Consider the following 13,010-nt stretch of genomic DNA (forward strand, 5'->3'; position numbering starts at 1 on the left):
GAAAAGTGACCAAATCATTACTAATTTTATTAAACAATGGTATTTTTGTATTTAAATGACCTCCCCCCCTCCCCTCTTTCACTCCTCCCCTCCCTCTCTCCCTTTTTCTCTCCCTCTTTCTCTCTCTCCCATGTAAAATAAGGCCACCGGTCACACTCTGAGTTTCTATGGACTTGTTACCAATAGTGGTAGGTGTTCGAGAATGAGACAAATAATGCCTAAGATCTAATAGTTCATTGTGGGGTACTTTCTTATTTATCTCATTTTGATTCTCAGGAGAACCCTGCGTTTCCTCAACAGCTTTTAGGAATGCATCTGACCTTGAACATGGAATTTTATTGTATTTCAGAAAAATAAGAACTGGAGGAAAACTCAAATATGATGCATTCATTCGTTCAAGTATGAAATTCAATAAATATTTTTAAGAATCTTCTAGTTGCCTGAGTCTGTTCCAGGCTGGGGATAACAGTGGTGAGTTGCTGCCTCAGAATTTACTGGTTGGGGGAAATGGACGATAAACAAGTAAACAAGTGAAACTAAAGATGTTTACTACAAAAGGGCACTGGGGTTGCGAGTGGCTGATGCAGGAGGAAGCACCAGATAGGGCGTCAGCAGGGTGTCTCTGAGGAGGAGACTGTTGATCTGAGTTTGGAACAATGAGGAGAATCCAGCCAGCAGAGGTTTGAGGGAAAAGGATGAGTAACTTCTCTGGGGTGGGAGCTAGTATGGAGTGTTTAAGGAACAGAGAGGCAGGCAGTGTATGTTGCTGGGGAGGAATGAGCAAGAGGGGGCCGGTGTGAGGTGAGTTGGGAGAGGAAGACAGAGGCCAGGCCAGGCAGCTGTGTAGGCCATGGTTAGTAGATTGGATTTTAAGAGTTTTAGGGACAAGAAGATGTTGGTGGCCTGCCGATATTCCTTCACCAGTAAGCTGCAACCATCCCCAGCTGCTGGGAGTGTTGGCAGCTGAGGACTCAGAGATGGACCCTTCTCCAGAAAGTCCTCTCAGCCATTGGGGGTGCTTTGCCCAGAAATGCCTGGGCAGTTGTGTCCTCCCCTTGGGGGCAGCCTGCAACTAATGACTGACAGATGATACAGGCATACCAAAGGCCAGTCCCCGGGCCTCAGCCTGGGGCATGCGGAGTGCTGCTCACAGTCCAGAGCTCCCCATGAGATCAGGCAGAAGTCAGGCTTCACTGAAACCACAGCGTAGCTTAGCTGCTTCTCCTGCTTCATCCTGCATCTGCCCCTTCATTGCAGGTGTCTCCTGAGGTCAAATGCAGATCTTGCACAAAGACCCTCATTTCAGGCCCTGCTTCTAGCAGTGAAGATTATTAGATTTTGAGCTTCCTGAGGGCAGAGACTGTGTCTTTCTTGTTCACCTTTAGATGGAATATTTAAGCAGGGGCATGACACAATCTGATTACTTACAAAATTTCTCTGTTGCGCGCGTGCGCGCGCGCGTGTGTGTGTGTGTGTGTGTGTGTGTGTGTGTGTGTGTGTGTGTTGGCGGGGGGTGGAGGGGGAGAAGGAAGAAGGAGGAGAGGGCGACCAGGAAGAGGCTCTTGCAATTATCCAAACAAGATATGACTATGGCTGGATTGCATAAATGAAAGCGTCTCTATTAAGCAAAGATTTTCACCCACAATTACACTTATAAAACTCCCCTGCCATCAAGAAATTAGCAAGTGACTGCAGACAGATGAATGTTGATAAAAGAATAATGCATTATGATATGTAATGGGAGGAATATATAAAAGATCAAATGCTCTTTAAGACTCAGAATCCATATATGAGCATTTAGTACAGAAATAATGAGGACAGAAATGTGCAGTTGTTCTTTAGCTTAATTACTGGAGTTAGTCACAGGTTCTTGCGGTGGGGGAACTAATTCTAAGATCTGTTTGACTCGGATAAAAGTGACAATTTGAAAATGGCTCTTATTGTTCTTCCCACTCTGGGCTAGTAAGTGGGTCTGATTTGCATCTATTTCTTGGGGGCACTGGGGATTGATGTTCCTCCCTTGAATATGCTTCTTGTTAACCCCCAAATCAGGAGCCCCCAACATCCGGCTCCGGCTGTTTTAACAAATGCCGCACATAATGAATATAACAATAGTTACACAAGCCAAGACTACGCAGCTTAGGGAACCCGATAACCAAGAAGAAGAAAAATACTTTAAAGTATTATCCAGTCATGCAAATATTTACATATTGAAAGAGCTGAACAAAAGGCAGCACCATAACCAAAAAGGCAGTAGTCATCTGCCCTGTCATGACAACTACTTGGAGGATCTGAAGGCTCCCTGGCAGATGTGCAGGAGTATCTGCTCTTTCGTGTCAGGCGGCTCACAGTAGGCCTGAGGAAGGGCAGAGAGGAGGCATCGGGTCTGCTGTTCTCTGAAAGCCAGGCAGGGTGTGGGGGTGGACCAGCAACTCAGGCCCCTGAGTGCAGGGAGCACTCGGGCCTCACAGGGAGCACTGGAGGACAGAGGCCCCACTGCCTGGCCCTGACAGTGCAGGGCCACCGTGGGAGCCACCTACCTCTCTGCTCATCCCTAAAACTGCCAGGCCAGTCCAGCGTTCGGGCTTCTCTGGATAGCAAGAGCTCTTCCAGAGTTACGAACCCAAGACGGTCACAGGTCAGCAGTGGAGGGAATGGAGAGGATGGCCCCATACACTCCAAAGCCAGCCTAGGACACCTTCTGAATTCTGTGATGTGGGTCTTTAAATCACAGGGGAATCACAGCTATTCGGAGATGCATTCACGCCCTTGGCTGCAAACTTTGCACCCGTCTGTTCCTTTAGTCACCACCCTGCCTGCTCTGTCTTCAGAGACCAGGATGAATGAGAAAAGGTCCCACCTTCCAGGAGCTCAGTCTTGACAATAATTCGAATCATCAGGAACCTTTAAAAATGCCCATCGGTAGATGACTGGATTAAGAAGCTGTGGTACATTTATACAATGGAGTATTACGCAGCCATAAAGAAGAAAGAAATCTTATCATTTGCAGCAACATGGATGGATCTAGAGAACATTATGTTAAGTGAAATAAGTCAGAGAGAGAAAGACAAGTACCATATGATCTCACTTATATATGGAATCTAAAGAAAAGACTATGTGAATGAACTAATCAGAGACAGTTTTGGGGACGCAGAGAAAAAACCGAGAGTGGTTAGATGGGTGTGTGGGAGGGGGTTGGGGATAAGGGGAAAGGTGAAGGGATTTGGAAGCAGCTGGTAACCACAAGATGGCCTCAGGGTTTTTTTGAAAATTAATTTGGGGAAGGTATTCTATAATGTTGTAAAGATTTTGTTGGGTATCCGATGGACATGCGTCCTATTTGGGAGACCACCTCAGGGATACTGTGGATACCTGATCATGGCATTGTACACCAGAAGCTAAACATTAATGAATGCCAACTATAATTTAAAAAAAAAAAAATCCCAACTGAGTGGCTGGGCTCACACACAGAAGAATTGCGTTAGAAACTCTGTGGGTGGGGTAGCGTTATTGGTGTTTCTTACAAAGCTTCCAGGTGGTTCCATTGTGTAGCTAAGTGTGAGAATTTAGTTTATGCTACAGTTAAGTTTATGTTTCCCCCAAAATAAGACCTAGCTGGACAATCAGCTCTAATGTGTCTTTTGGAGCAAAAATTAACATAAGACCTGGTATATTATGTTACACTATATTATACTATACCCAATCTTACATTACAGTAAAATAAAACTAAGTCTTAATTTTTGCTCCAAAAGACTCATTAGAGCTGATTGTCCAGCTACATCGTCTTTTTGGGAAGACATGGTAGAGAGATCCATCGAGTCTGAGTTTGATCTACCCTTGCCTTTGGTCTAGAGAGATACAGCGCCCGCGTGTAGAGAACTACAGTCTCTGCCTTGGGGTTTACAGTTTAAGGGTTATAGCCTAGACCTGGAAAAGTGTTCTAGAGCGTCTCAACCGAGGCTGAGGATTGTCCTCTCCTTTCCCCAGGGACATTAGAGACCATGTCTGGAGACATTTTTGGTTGATACAACTTGAGGGGAGTGTACTACTGATATCTAGTTGGTAGAGGCCAGGGATGTTGCTAAATAACTTACAACGCACAGGACAGTGCCCACAGCAAAGAATTATCTGGCCCCAAATGTCAGTAGTACTGAGGTTGGGAAAGCCTGGTTTGTCTTAAGGGTAGTTCTGCTTGTAAAGTCAACACGGCAGACAGCTTCCATTAGGTAACGTTTATTATGCACTTAACATGTATGAGCTATGTTATATGTGTTAGTACACATTGATTACTGTTTATTAGGTTCTATTTGTTCCCATTATATGGATAAGAAAACTGAGGCCCAGAGAGAAATAACTTGTATCTAGTAGGACAAAAGAAGGACTTGGGGTTTGAACATGTGCAGTCTCGCTTCTATCCACAGCACTATACTATTGTCCAAAAGGTTCTGTTTTTCTCCTGAGAATTTTCCAGGCAGAAAAGGGATACATACGTAGTTGGATTAGTCCTTCTTAAGATTTTCTGCTTGAGAAAAACAGAACTTCTATTTCTATGCAAAAGATAGCCCCTCTGAGCCAGGAGATGAATGGACATTGATCACTTTTGTGCCGTGTGGCCAGGCTAGAGTCACAGAAGGAATCCCCAAAAAGTTGGTTGACACTTTTGACACCAATGGATTCTAACCTCGTTTGGCAGCGAGTGGGCATCGTGTGATGTGGTGTGGGGTCGTGCCTGACCAGCCAGACTGTGTTTCTGACAACTCTGATCTTCTTAATTCTGAGCATCTGTTGAAATGATGCCTCCGCAGGAAAACACAGCGGGAGGATGTCTGCTCAGAGCATGTGAGCTGACTGACCTCTCAGACGTCCTCTGGAAAGCCCTGCTGTCCTCAGGTCCCCTTTGCTCAGTGGCGCTGTGCTCTGTGCAGATGGAGGAAAGGAGACCAGTCCCCAGAAGAGGTCATCTGCCTTCTCTCTAGGGTCCCTACCCATGGTCACTGATGGAGGGTGAGGGGCTTCAGCCACTGTGCATCGACTGCTGGGCCTCTCTGCATCTCCAGCACAGATTTTGGCCGGGAGGCGCTCGAGGTTTGGAGCAGGGAGTGCCTTATGTGGGGGCCCCTGCAAGCCAGCAGATCAAGTGACTTCTCTAAAGGCGCACAGTAAGTGGAGGACCTCAGCAGGCAGGCGCCCGGCCACAACACTATATTGCTACCCAACAGCTTCTATTTTCTTCTCCTGGGAGTTTTTCTAGGTAGAAAAACGGCCCATTTACAGCACAACTGTAAAACGTGCACAAGATGGTGATTTTTAGAAGAAAGAAGCAAACGGGCTTCTGCTGGGGTTAGAGGCCCTGGCCCAGCTTTAGACAGAGTGGTGGTGTGAGTGGACTTGGCCCCCCACCTCCCTCTGAGCTTGCCCCTCCCTCCTTGGCTGTCTTCTCTGAGGGGGACCCTTCTGGGTGCTGTGCCATGGGCACATTTTGTGCAATTCTGGGCCCCATGTCTGTGAAGGAATCTCGAAATGAAGCTGACAGCAGAGAATTAGGTTTCACGGAGGACACTGACTTGGTGTGTTCCCAGTTTTTTGTAGACATTTTCTAGTTTTAGTAAGATCACAGGCTATTGCCAAAGAATTTACAGTCTCCAGTCTTCGCTGGGCTATTGGCTCTCGCATCTCGCACAGAATTTTTCCAGAAATTTTTAAACTTTTTTCAGACTGCCTTCTACCTCAGAGGATGATTCTGGTTTCTACTGACAGAGGAGTTAAGACTATTTATATGAATTCCCTCAACTTTTCTCTTGCTGGTAGTCATTAGAGCTATTATATTTGCCAAATAGCTCCCTTTTTCTTTCTTTTCCAACGTATGTCAGGGTTATACTTCCTGGCCCTTCTTGTGAGGGAGTATTGACAATGAGTTGTAAGCAGAAACCGTGTGTGCCATTTCCAGGAGACAGCATTTAATTGCTGGCGTGAAACTCTCCAGAGCTGGATTTCCCTTTGGCAGGGTGGAAACATTTGAGATGGTCGCCAGTCTATCAGCCTGGGTTCCTCACTGAATTCTATTCCTAGATGGAAATAGGATGAGCAATAAATACACCTCCTTTTGTTAAAAGCCACTACAGCTTTGGTTTTGCTTGTCAACAAAGCATACATAACTTGATCTCTTGAAGAATGTCCCATCCCTTTTGCCCAACAAATAATGTTGCATGTATACCCAACCCTTTTGGCTTCCCGCCTTTCTGAGAGGAAAAGCTGTCTCCATCTATCCGAATATTTACATCCAGTTGTGATTAAAGCCCTCTGATGGCTTCTTGTTGTTCTTAAAAGAACAAACCAAAATCCGTTAGCAAGGCCTGCAAGCGTCTGCATTGTCTGGGGCCTGTCTGCTTCAGAGAACTCATCCCACACCCCACTCTTCCTCATGACTTCTAACTTGGTCACGTTCACCTTCTGTCAGTTCCTCTTTTGTGGTATGTTCCTTCTCGCCTCAGGGCCTTTGAACGTGCTTTGAACATGTTCTTTCTGCCAGAAATGCCCTCCCGACCTCTGGTTAATTTTCCTCCGAGCAAGCTGAGTTCCTCGGAGAAGCCTTCATTAGCCTCCCCGGTTAGGTCATATCTGTCTTTAGGACTTATAAGGTCATGTTCTTCTCTTGTGTTACACTTACTTCGGTTGTAGCATTACAGTTCATTGGTGTGATGTTTTGATCCGTGTCTGTCTTCCTCAAGACGGCTGACATGTCATTTTTATTCACCGCCATGTCCCCAGTGATTAGCACAGCACACTTTGTAGTCATGCAACAAAAGCTTGTTGAATGACTGAATGAGGATATACAGCTGTGCTGTCTAATTTGGTAACCACTGGCACATGTGGCTATTAACATTTAAATTCATTAATTTAAAAATACTAAGAGTTCAGTTCCATAATTACATTAGCCATATTTCATGTGGTAATTAGCCCTATGAAGCTAGTGGCTACATATTACAGAGGAGAAAATAGAAGATTTTCATCATCACAGAAAATTCTGTTGCATACTACTGGCAAGATAACGTCCAAGTGCCCATGCATGGCATGGAATAGCCTGAAGACTCTGGTTCTGACAAGCTTACCGGTCTGCTGCTTTCCCACAGTGATGCAGCCAAAGGGAAACACTCATCCCTCGCTAAACACATTTCCTACACATGCCGCTGCCTCAGGTCGGTTGACTTTTCAACTTGCACCTCTCTTGGTCTGAGCTGTTCTCCCTTATCTCTCTCTGCCTGAATTGCCATCCTACCCAGCACCTCTCATCCTTGAAGCCCCGTCTCAAACATTTCCCTTTCTGGGAAACATTTCCTGGCCAGTGCGTCCTCTGGCCTCCGTGCTGCCCCCCTTCCATTCCTGGCTGCCCTGCTCAGACAGGATTGCAACGCTTTGTTCACACACCTGTCTCCATTGCTACGTGAACCCCCCAAGGGCAAGGCCTGGGTCTCGGTCGTCTCTGTCTCCCAGTGCCCAGCACAGAACGGGTGGTGTAGTAGACATCAGTGGATGTCTGTTAAATGTTGAGTGAGTCAATGATGAAACTCACAGGGGTATGATTTCCTTAGTACAACATTGTGAAGAAAGGGAACTGTGTCACTGAGTAGGGCTCGCCAGGTTTGCTCCCTGCAGTCCTCCCCCTTCCCATTGTCCTGTCCCAGGTCTTGATTGCATCGGAGACAGGAATGAGCAGGAGCTTGGCAGAGGCGGGAAGGGCATCTCTGCCACTGCAGGGGCAGGAAGGCTCAGCAGAGTGGACCTGCCTCTTGAGAGGAGTGGGGAGTTTCATCAGTTGGAAGGAAAGATGGCTGGCACTATGATTAGATTCCCCAGATCAAGCCACATGCCAAGATACTAGGATTGGGGGCCACCTGGGAGTCCGAAAGAGGAAACTGCAGCGAACTCTGCTTAGCTCGGCGCGGTGAAGTGCAGAGGCTGCCTCAGCAGCCATAGCTTACCTGTCGTCACCTCCCTACCCCGGTGGCGCTTGCGGGTCTCCCTTCAGCATCCCCAGCCAGCTGCTCAGTGTCTGCAGAGCTCACAGGTGGTGGCTAAAACCTTGGCGGATTGAACTGACCACCCTTACTGGTGATAGCGCCTGATGAGAGACATGCTTTCTACAATGGGAGTAATATCATTTGGGACAAAATAATCATGTGTTGTCCTTTGTAGCAGACTTTTGCTTAGTTATGTCCAAAGGGGCCTGCATCTCCTCCGAAGGTGAAGTTAAGGCCTCTATCCTGTAAAATAGGACCTTCTGGGTCTCTGCCCCACGCTTCTGTGGCAGTTAAGCCTGGAGGACCCATGTCTATAAAGTTCTTTTGGTGAATAGATTCACCAGATTCTCCTTAAGACAGACTTGGAGTCAGAAAGAAGGAAGAAATGATAGAGGGAAAGAGAAGAACGTAATAACCCTGTAAGCCTAGAGATGAAGAAGAGATAAAGAGGAAAGACAGCGGGAGTGAGAGTGAAGGCAGGGCCCAGATGTGTGTCCTCAGTTAGACAGGTGGAATAGGCACCAAGGATTGTGCCTGAGTCTCTGTGACTTGTCACTTAGAAATGACCACGTGCCAGACACTAGGCTCCCTTTATGCGTCCAGCCTGGGCCAAGCTGAGCCTAAATAGATTCAGAGACTTCTTCCCAGTTGATGGGGTGGAGGTCCCCTGAGCATTTATTTAGGGTTGCTACGCAGGGGGTGTAGAGGACCTTTAAGAAGGATATTTAGGATAGAAAGGGAGAAGACGGCAAGATGTCGGTTACTCAGATTGGCCCTGGAGGAGAGACTAAGGCCTGTGTATATATCAGGCTGCAGGTCAGAGCTGAAGGGATTGTTCTCTTTGTCTGTGAGTCACTTCTGAGCTTAGTTGTGACTCAGCGTGGGAGACAAGCGTCCCTGCTTCTTCACGAGGCAAGTTTGGCTTCTGAAGGGACTGTGCCTTTAAGGTTGGGATGGACTGAAATTGGTAACAGAAATGTCCTAAGTGATGTGACTTTCCCGCGGAGCCTGTGCAGCGTGTGTCTTGCCACTGCCGTGTGTGTCCCACAGGCTGGGCAGGCACAAGTACTGTACCCCATTCGATTGGCGGCATCCTACGAAGTAAGCGTTATCATCCCAGTTTTATAGATGAGGAAAGTGAGCCACAGGGAGGCTCTGTGATTTGCCCAAGTGACCCTATTAGGAAGTGGTTGGAGCAGGATTAACCTCAAAGAGGACCCTCAGCCACTTCCTTCTCTAACACTGCCTTCCAAACACAACGGTTCTCATTTCAGATGACACATCTGCCTGGGTTGTTGGGGGGCTGAGCTACCCTCTTAAGGTCGAAGTCCTGGAGAACAACCGTATCCTCACCAGGCCTTTGGTCTTTTCGGGAGGCATTTTGGGCTGTAAGGAGGATGATGTTCCACTGGGAGACATTTCTAGCATTCTCTGGGGAGATTACAAAGGACCAGCTAAGGAACGTCTCGGGATAAAAAGACGTCTATAACTCAGGAAGGGACATCGCTGAATGACAGTAATGATGCTTCCCTGTGGAGCTGCAGAGAACTTGACAGTTTCTGGAGCAGTTCCTCTCATTTGAGTTCATTTGAAAGTTCACAGAGAACTCTGTGAAGCAGAAACTTATATGCCCATTTTGCAGATGGGAAATGAGGCCCAGAGAGCTTCAAAGATTCGCCCAGGACTACATGGCTAGTAAGTGTAAGACTCGCGCTAGAAATCTGGACTCCTGACACCCACTTCATGATTCTTTCCTCTTTACCTCGTGGTCCCCTGTGCCATGGTGGGGTGATTGTTTCTGTCTCCTGGAGGCTGACATGACTGAGCCAGCCAGGGGACCAGACATTAGGGTGATGTCTGAAGGAGGCAGACGTTCAAATGAACAACAGGCTCTAGGGCGCAGGACCAGCCATGGGGCTGCACCACTTCATTGATGCATAGGCTGATTCTGTGTTAGCGTTTCCCAGAGGCCATCACGTGGACAGCTCATTTCACCAGGAGCTCCATGAGAAAGAGTTCTGCGCTTAAGTAATAGATGTTGTACCCTGCTTTTTAGAATAGCAATGCTCTCTAAAGGCTCTACAGTTTCTTTAAGCAAAGGAATCCATGTGAACCTTTTCTTAAGGTCACACCTATCAGAAGCCCTTGAAACTGCCAAGAACAAACAGTTTGCTTTAATCACTGAATTAATGGCTTGATTTGATATCATGTGGGCAGAGCCTTAGGAATTTTTTGTGGTTTTGTATTTCAGCTGTAAGACTCATGTCTACCGAGGTTGCCAAAAAAATGTGTACAAGTGAACGCTTTGGTCACGTTGCTCAAGCAGTAGTTCGTAATTAGAGGTGTCTGGACGCTGATGGTAACCACCTTGAATACCTCTTGTAATTGCAGAAGTCAAACGTGCCTTGTATTCATCTTTCGTTATCGGTATATATTGACTATTACAATTTTAATCTAGTTTCTTCCTTTCTTAAAATGTGTACACATTTTTGGGGCACCGTCTGTGTATCTATATCAATTGTAGAAGGCAGTATATTTGTTAATAGGCCTTGGTGCTATTCATCTCATAACTCAAAGACCCAGGGTTGGATTGTGCCCAGGCAAGCATGCTCAAGTTCATAAATTAAAGCAAATCTCATTATAATGTCAATAAGCCTTTTTAATATTGGGTATTTCCACTGGTAAATCACAATAGAATAAATCAAGGAAGACTGTGAGTCTGTCTGCTGTCACCTGATGACACACAGTTTGAGCGAATTTACTCATTAGAGGTCTTTGCAGTGAGCAAGGCTGACGTTTTATGCAGGTCGTTTATCATCGTCCTACTTATGGATTGCAGCATATATGTGACATTCATGATGGGTATTTCCTGAGACCTTTATGACTCCCCTAATTGCAAATACCACTAGAGTAAATGGTTTCCCTCATAAAACCTTTTTATTCTGACCCGAACCATCATGTTCATGGAATGTTCCACTTTTTCTTCCTGTTCATCACGGCCATTTTGTACGGGGTAGTTGACAACGAGAGGAAACATGTAGCTATGAGGTGGTGGTGACCAGACTTGTGGACTAGCTGACTGCTCTACCTTCAGTGACAGTTTTCCTAAGAAGTTGGGATTTGTTTCAGGAAAATAGCAAAGGCCTGCATTTCCTAAGCTGTTGGAATTGCCCCTGAACAGTCCAAACTGTGAATGTAAATCTGCAGACGACAAGCATCTCCGGGTCTGTGCATTGTTACTCTCTTCACTTTTCACTCTCTGCTGGGAGGCAGGTGGATGCTCTGGCTTGGGGAAGGAAGGAAATGCTTACAGTTCTGGAAACTCAAGCTCATCTTTACCATTGTGTCTCCACAGCAGGGTTTGTTTGAACGTCAAGGTCATGGGGATCTCAGCAGCTTCAGGAAGGGATTGCTGTGCTTTGATGAAAAGCCTCAGTGAGCTCATGGGGTAGGCTGAAAAATGAGTTTCCCTGAGCTAAGAGAAAACAGGATTGTACTTGAAACTGTAGCCCGATTCCTTCCCCTAGCATCATTCTGTGCTCTTGAATATTAATCTAAGGCCACCTTTCCCATGACTGTCAGTTTCATCTTTGGGATTCAGTGTCTTTAAAAACCATTTTTCTTAGAATTTTTGATTATTTAAAGTAAAAGGGCAGACAGATTTTATCAAACTTGGAAGCTCTCTCTAGATGAATGCCACAGATTATATATATATATATAAACATATATATGTGAATTCCACAGATTATACATATATATATATATATATATATATATACACATATGTATATATAGCTTGTTGAAGGATGGTTCACCCCAAACAAATTAAGACAATCAGGCAAGGGGAGAAATGCCCAGAGGCTGTTTGGGAGGCACTGAAAATATCCCCAGTTATTGACCCTGTGAAATAGCTGGGGGAAAAAACAAACCCGGAAAGACCGATCAGCCATCTTGCTTATGTGGAAAGCACATTGATATTGAAACACATGGATCTTTGGAGCTCTACAGTTTTCATCAGGATGAATGACATTGTCTAACATAAGAGCTGATTCAAAGACTCCAGAGTTTATCTAAAGTGGAAACATAATTGAGAGTTGTGCCTTTGGACCTCAGCCTGACCAGCCGCTGTGGATTTGAGGGCTACTGGGTCCTCGTATCCGTTAAACACACCTTGAGGCCAGTTGAGGAGGTGGGGTGAGCTTGCTCTTTTACAAGTCGCCCAAAGCTCCCTGCTACGGACTTTCATAAGCCTTGGGAGTGACATGCCTCTAAGCCTCCCAGAACCATAGATCCCACAAAGCCTCTCCACTAAAACGTTTTCTACATCATGAGTCCCCAGGCACACAGAAAAACCTCAATACATGCTGTTAAAAAACCTGAGTAATATGTTTCTCATGAAAACTTGGGAATTGGCCTGCTAGCTGATGGGAACACTCACTGTGACCTGTGGTATTGCCCCTCCCTGTGGTTTGGAGACTGAACGTCTCCCCTTTGGTTCTCAAGGCTCAAGGCCTGTTCATGGAATAACTGGCATGATCTCTCTCTTTCTCTCCTGGTAGGCTGGGGGTGAAGGGAAGTGGGGGTGAGAGGGGCTCTGAGCAGTCCTGACAGGCTGGCAGTTCCCTGTCGAGAGAGAAATTGGGTAATTGGTGGTGTCACCGTCACCTTGCGGGAACATAACATATGCATGAGCGCACAGCTAGGCCAGCAGCCCTGCAGCAGGGGGACTCCAAGGGAGGTGGGGAAGCTTACCTTCTTGACTTCGTATTTAATGGCGAGTTTGATCCGGCTCAGACTTGGACGGTGGTGGTCGGACCAGACTTGGAAGTTCACATCACCATTTAAAATCGCTTCCACCTCTTCTGTGTCTCGGCACAGGTCCAGCACGCCCACCACAAAATCCTTGCATTGCATAGATAACTTCCTGTAATCGTTCTAACAGAACAAAGAGAAATCAGGGGTGTGTCACACTGAGCCCCACAGATGGGCTTG

General features: G+C 46.3%; 1 protein-coding gene across 1 annotated transcript in view; it reads right to left on the bottom strand.

Moving 5' to 3' along the window:
* Positions 1–13,010, bottom strand: part of TRPC7 (transient receptor potential cation channel subfamily C member 7) — a gene marked incomplete at its 5' end in the record, with an annotated part of 119,610 nt that overhangs the window by 70,430 nt on the left and 36,170 nt on the right. Inside the window, one exon of the mRNA XM_081035304.1 lies at positions 12,771–12,953. Within this exon, the coding sequence (XP_080891430.1) occupies positions 12,771–12,953 (183 nt within the window). The remainder of the gene's footprint in view (positions 1–12,770; positions 12,954–13,010) is intronic.

The sequence above is a fragment of the Rhinolophus hipposideros genome (genome assembly GCF_964194185.1).
Source record: "Rhinolophus hipposideros genome assembly, chromosome: 23".
Classification (NCBI taxonomy): Eukaryota; Metazoa; Chordata; class Mammalia; order Chiroptera; family Rhinolophidae; genus Rhinolophus; species Rhinolophus hipposideros.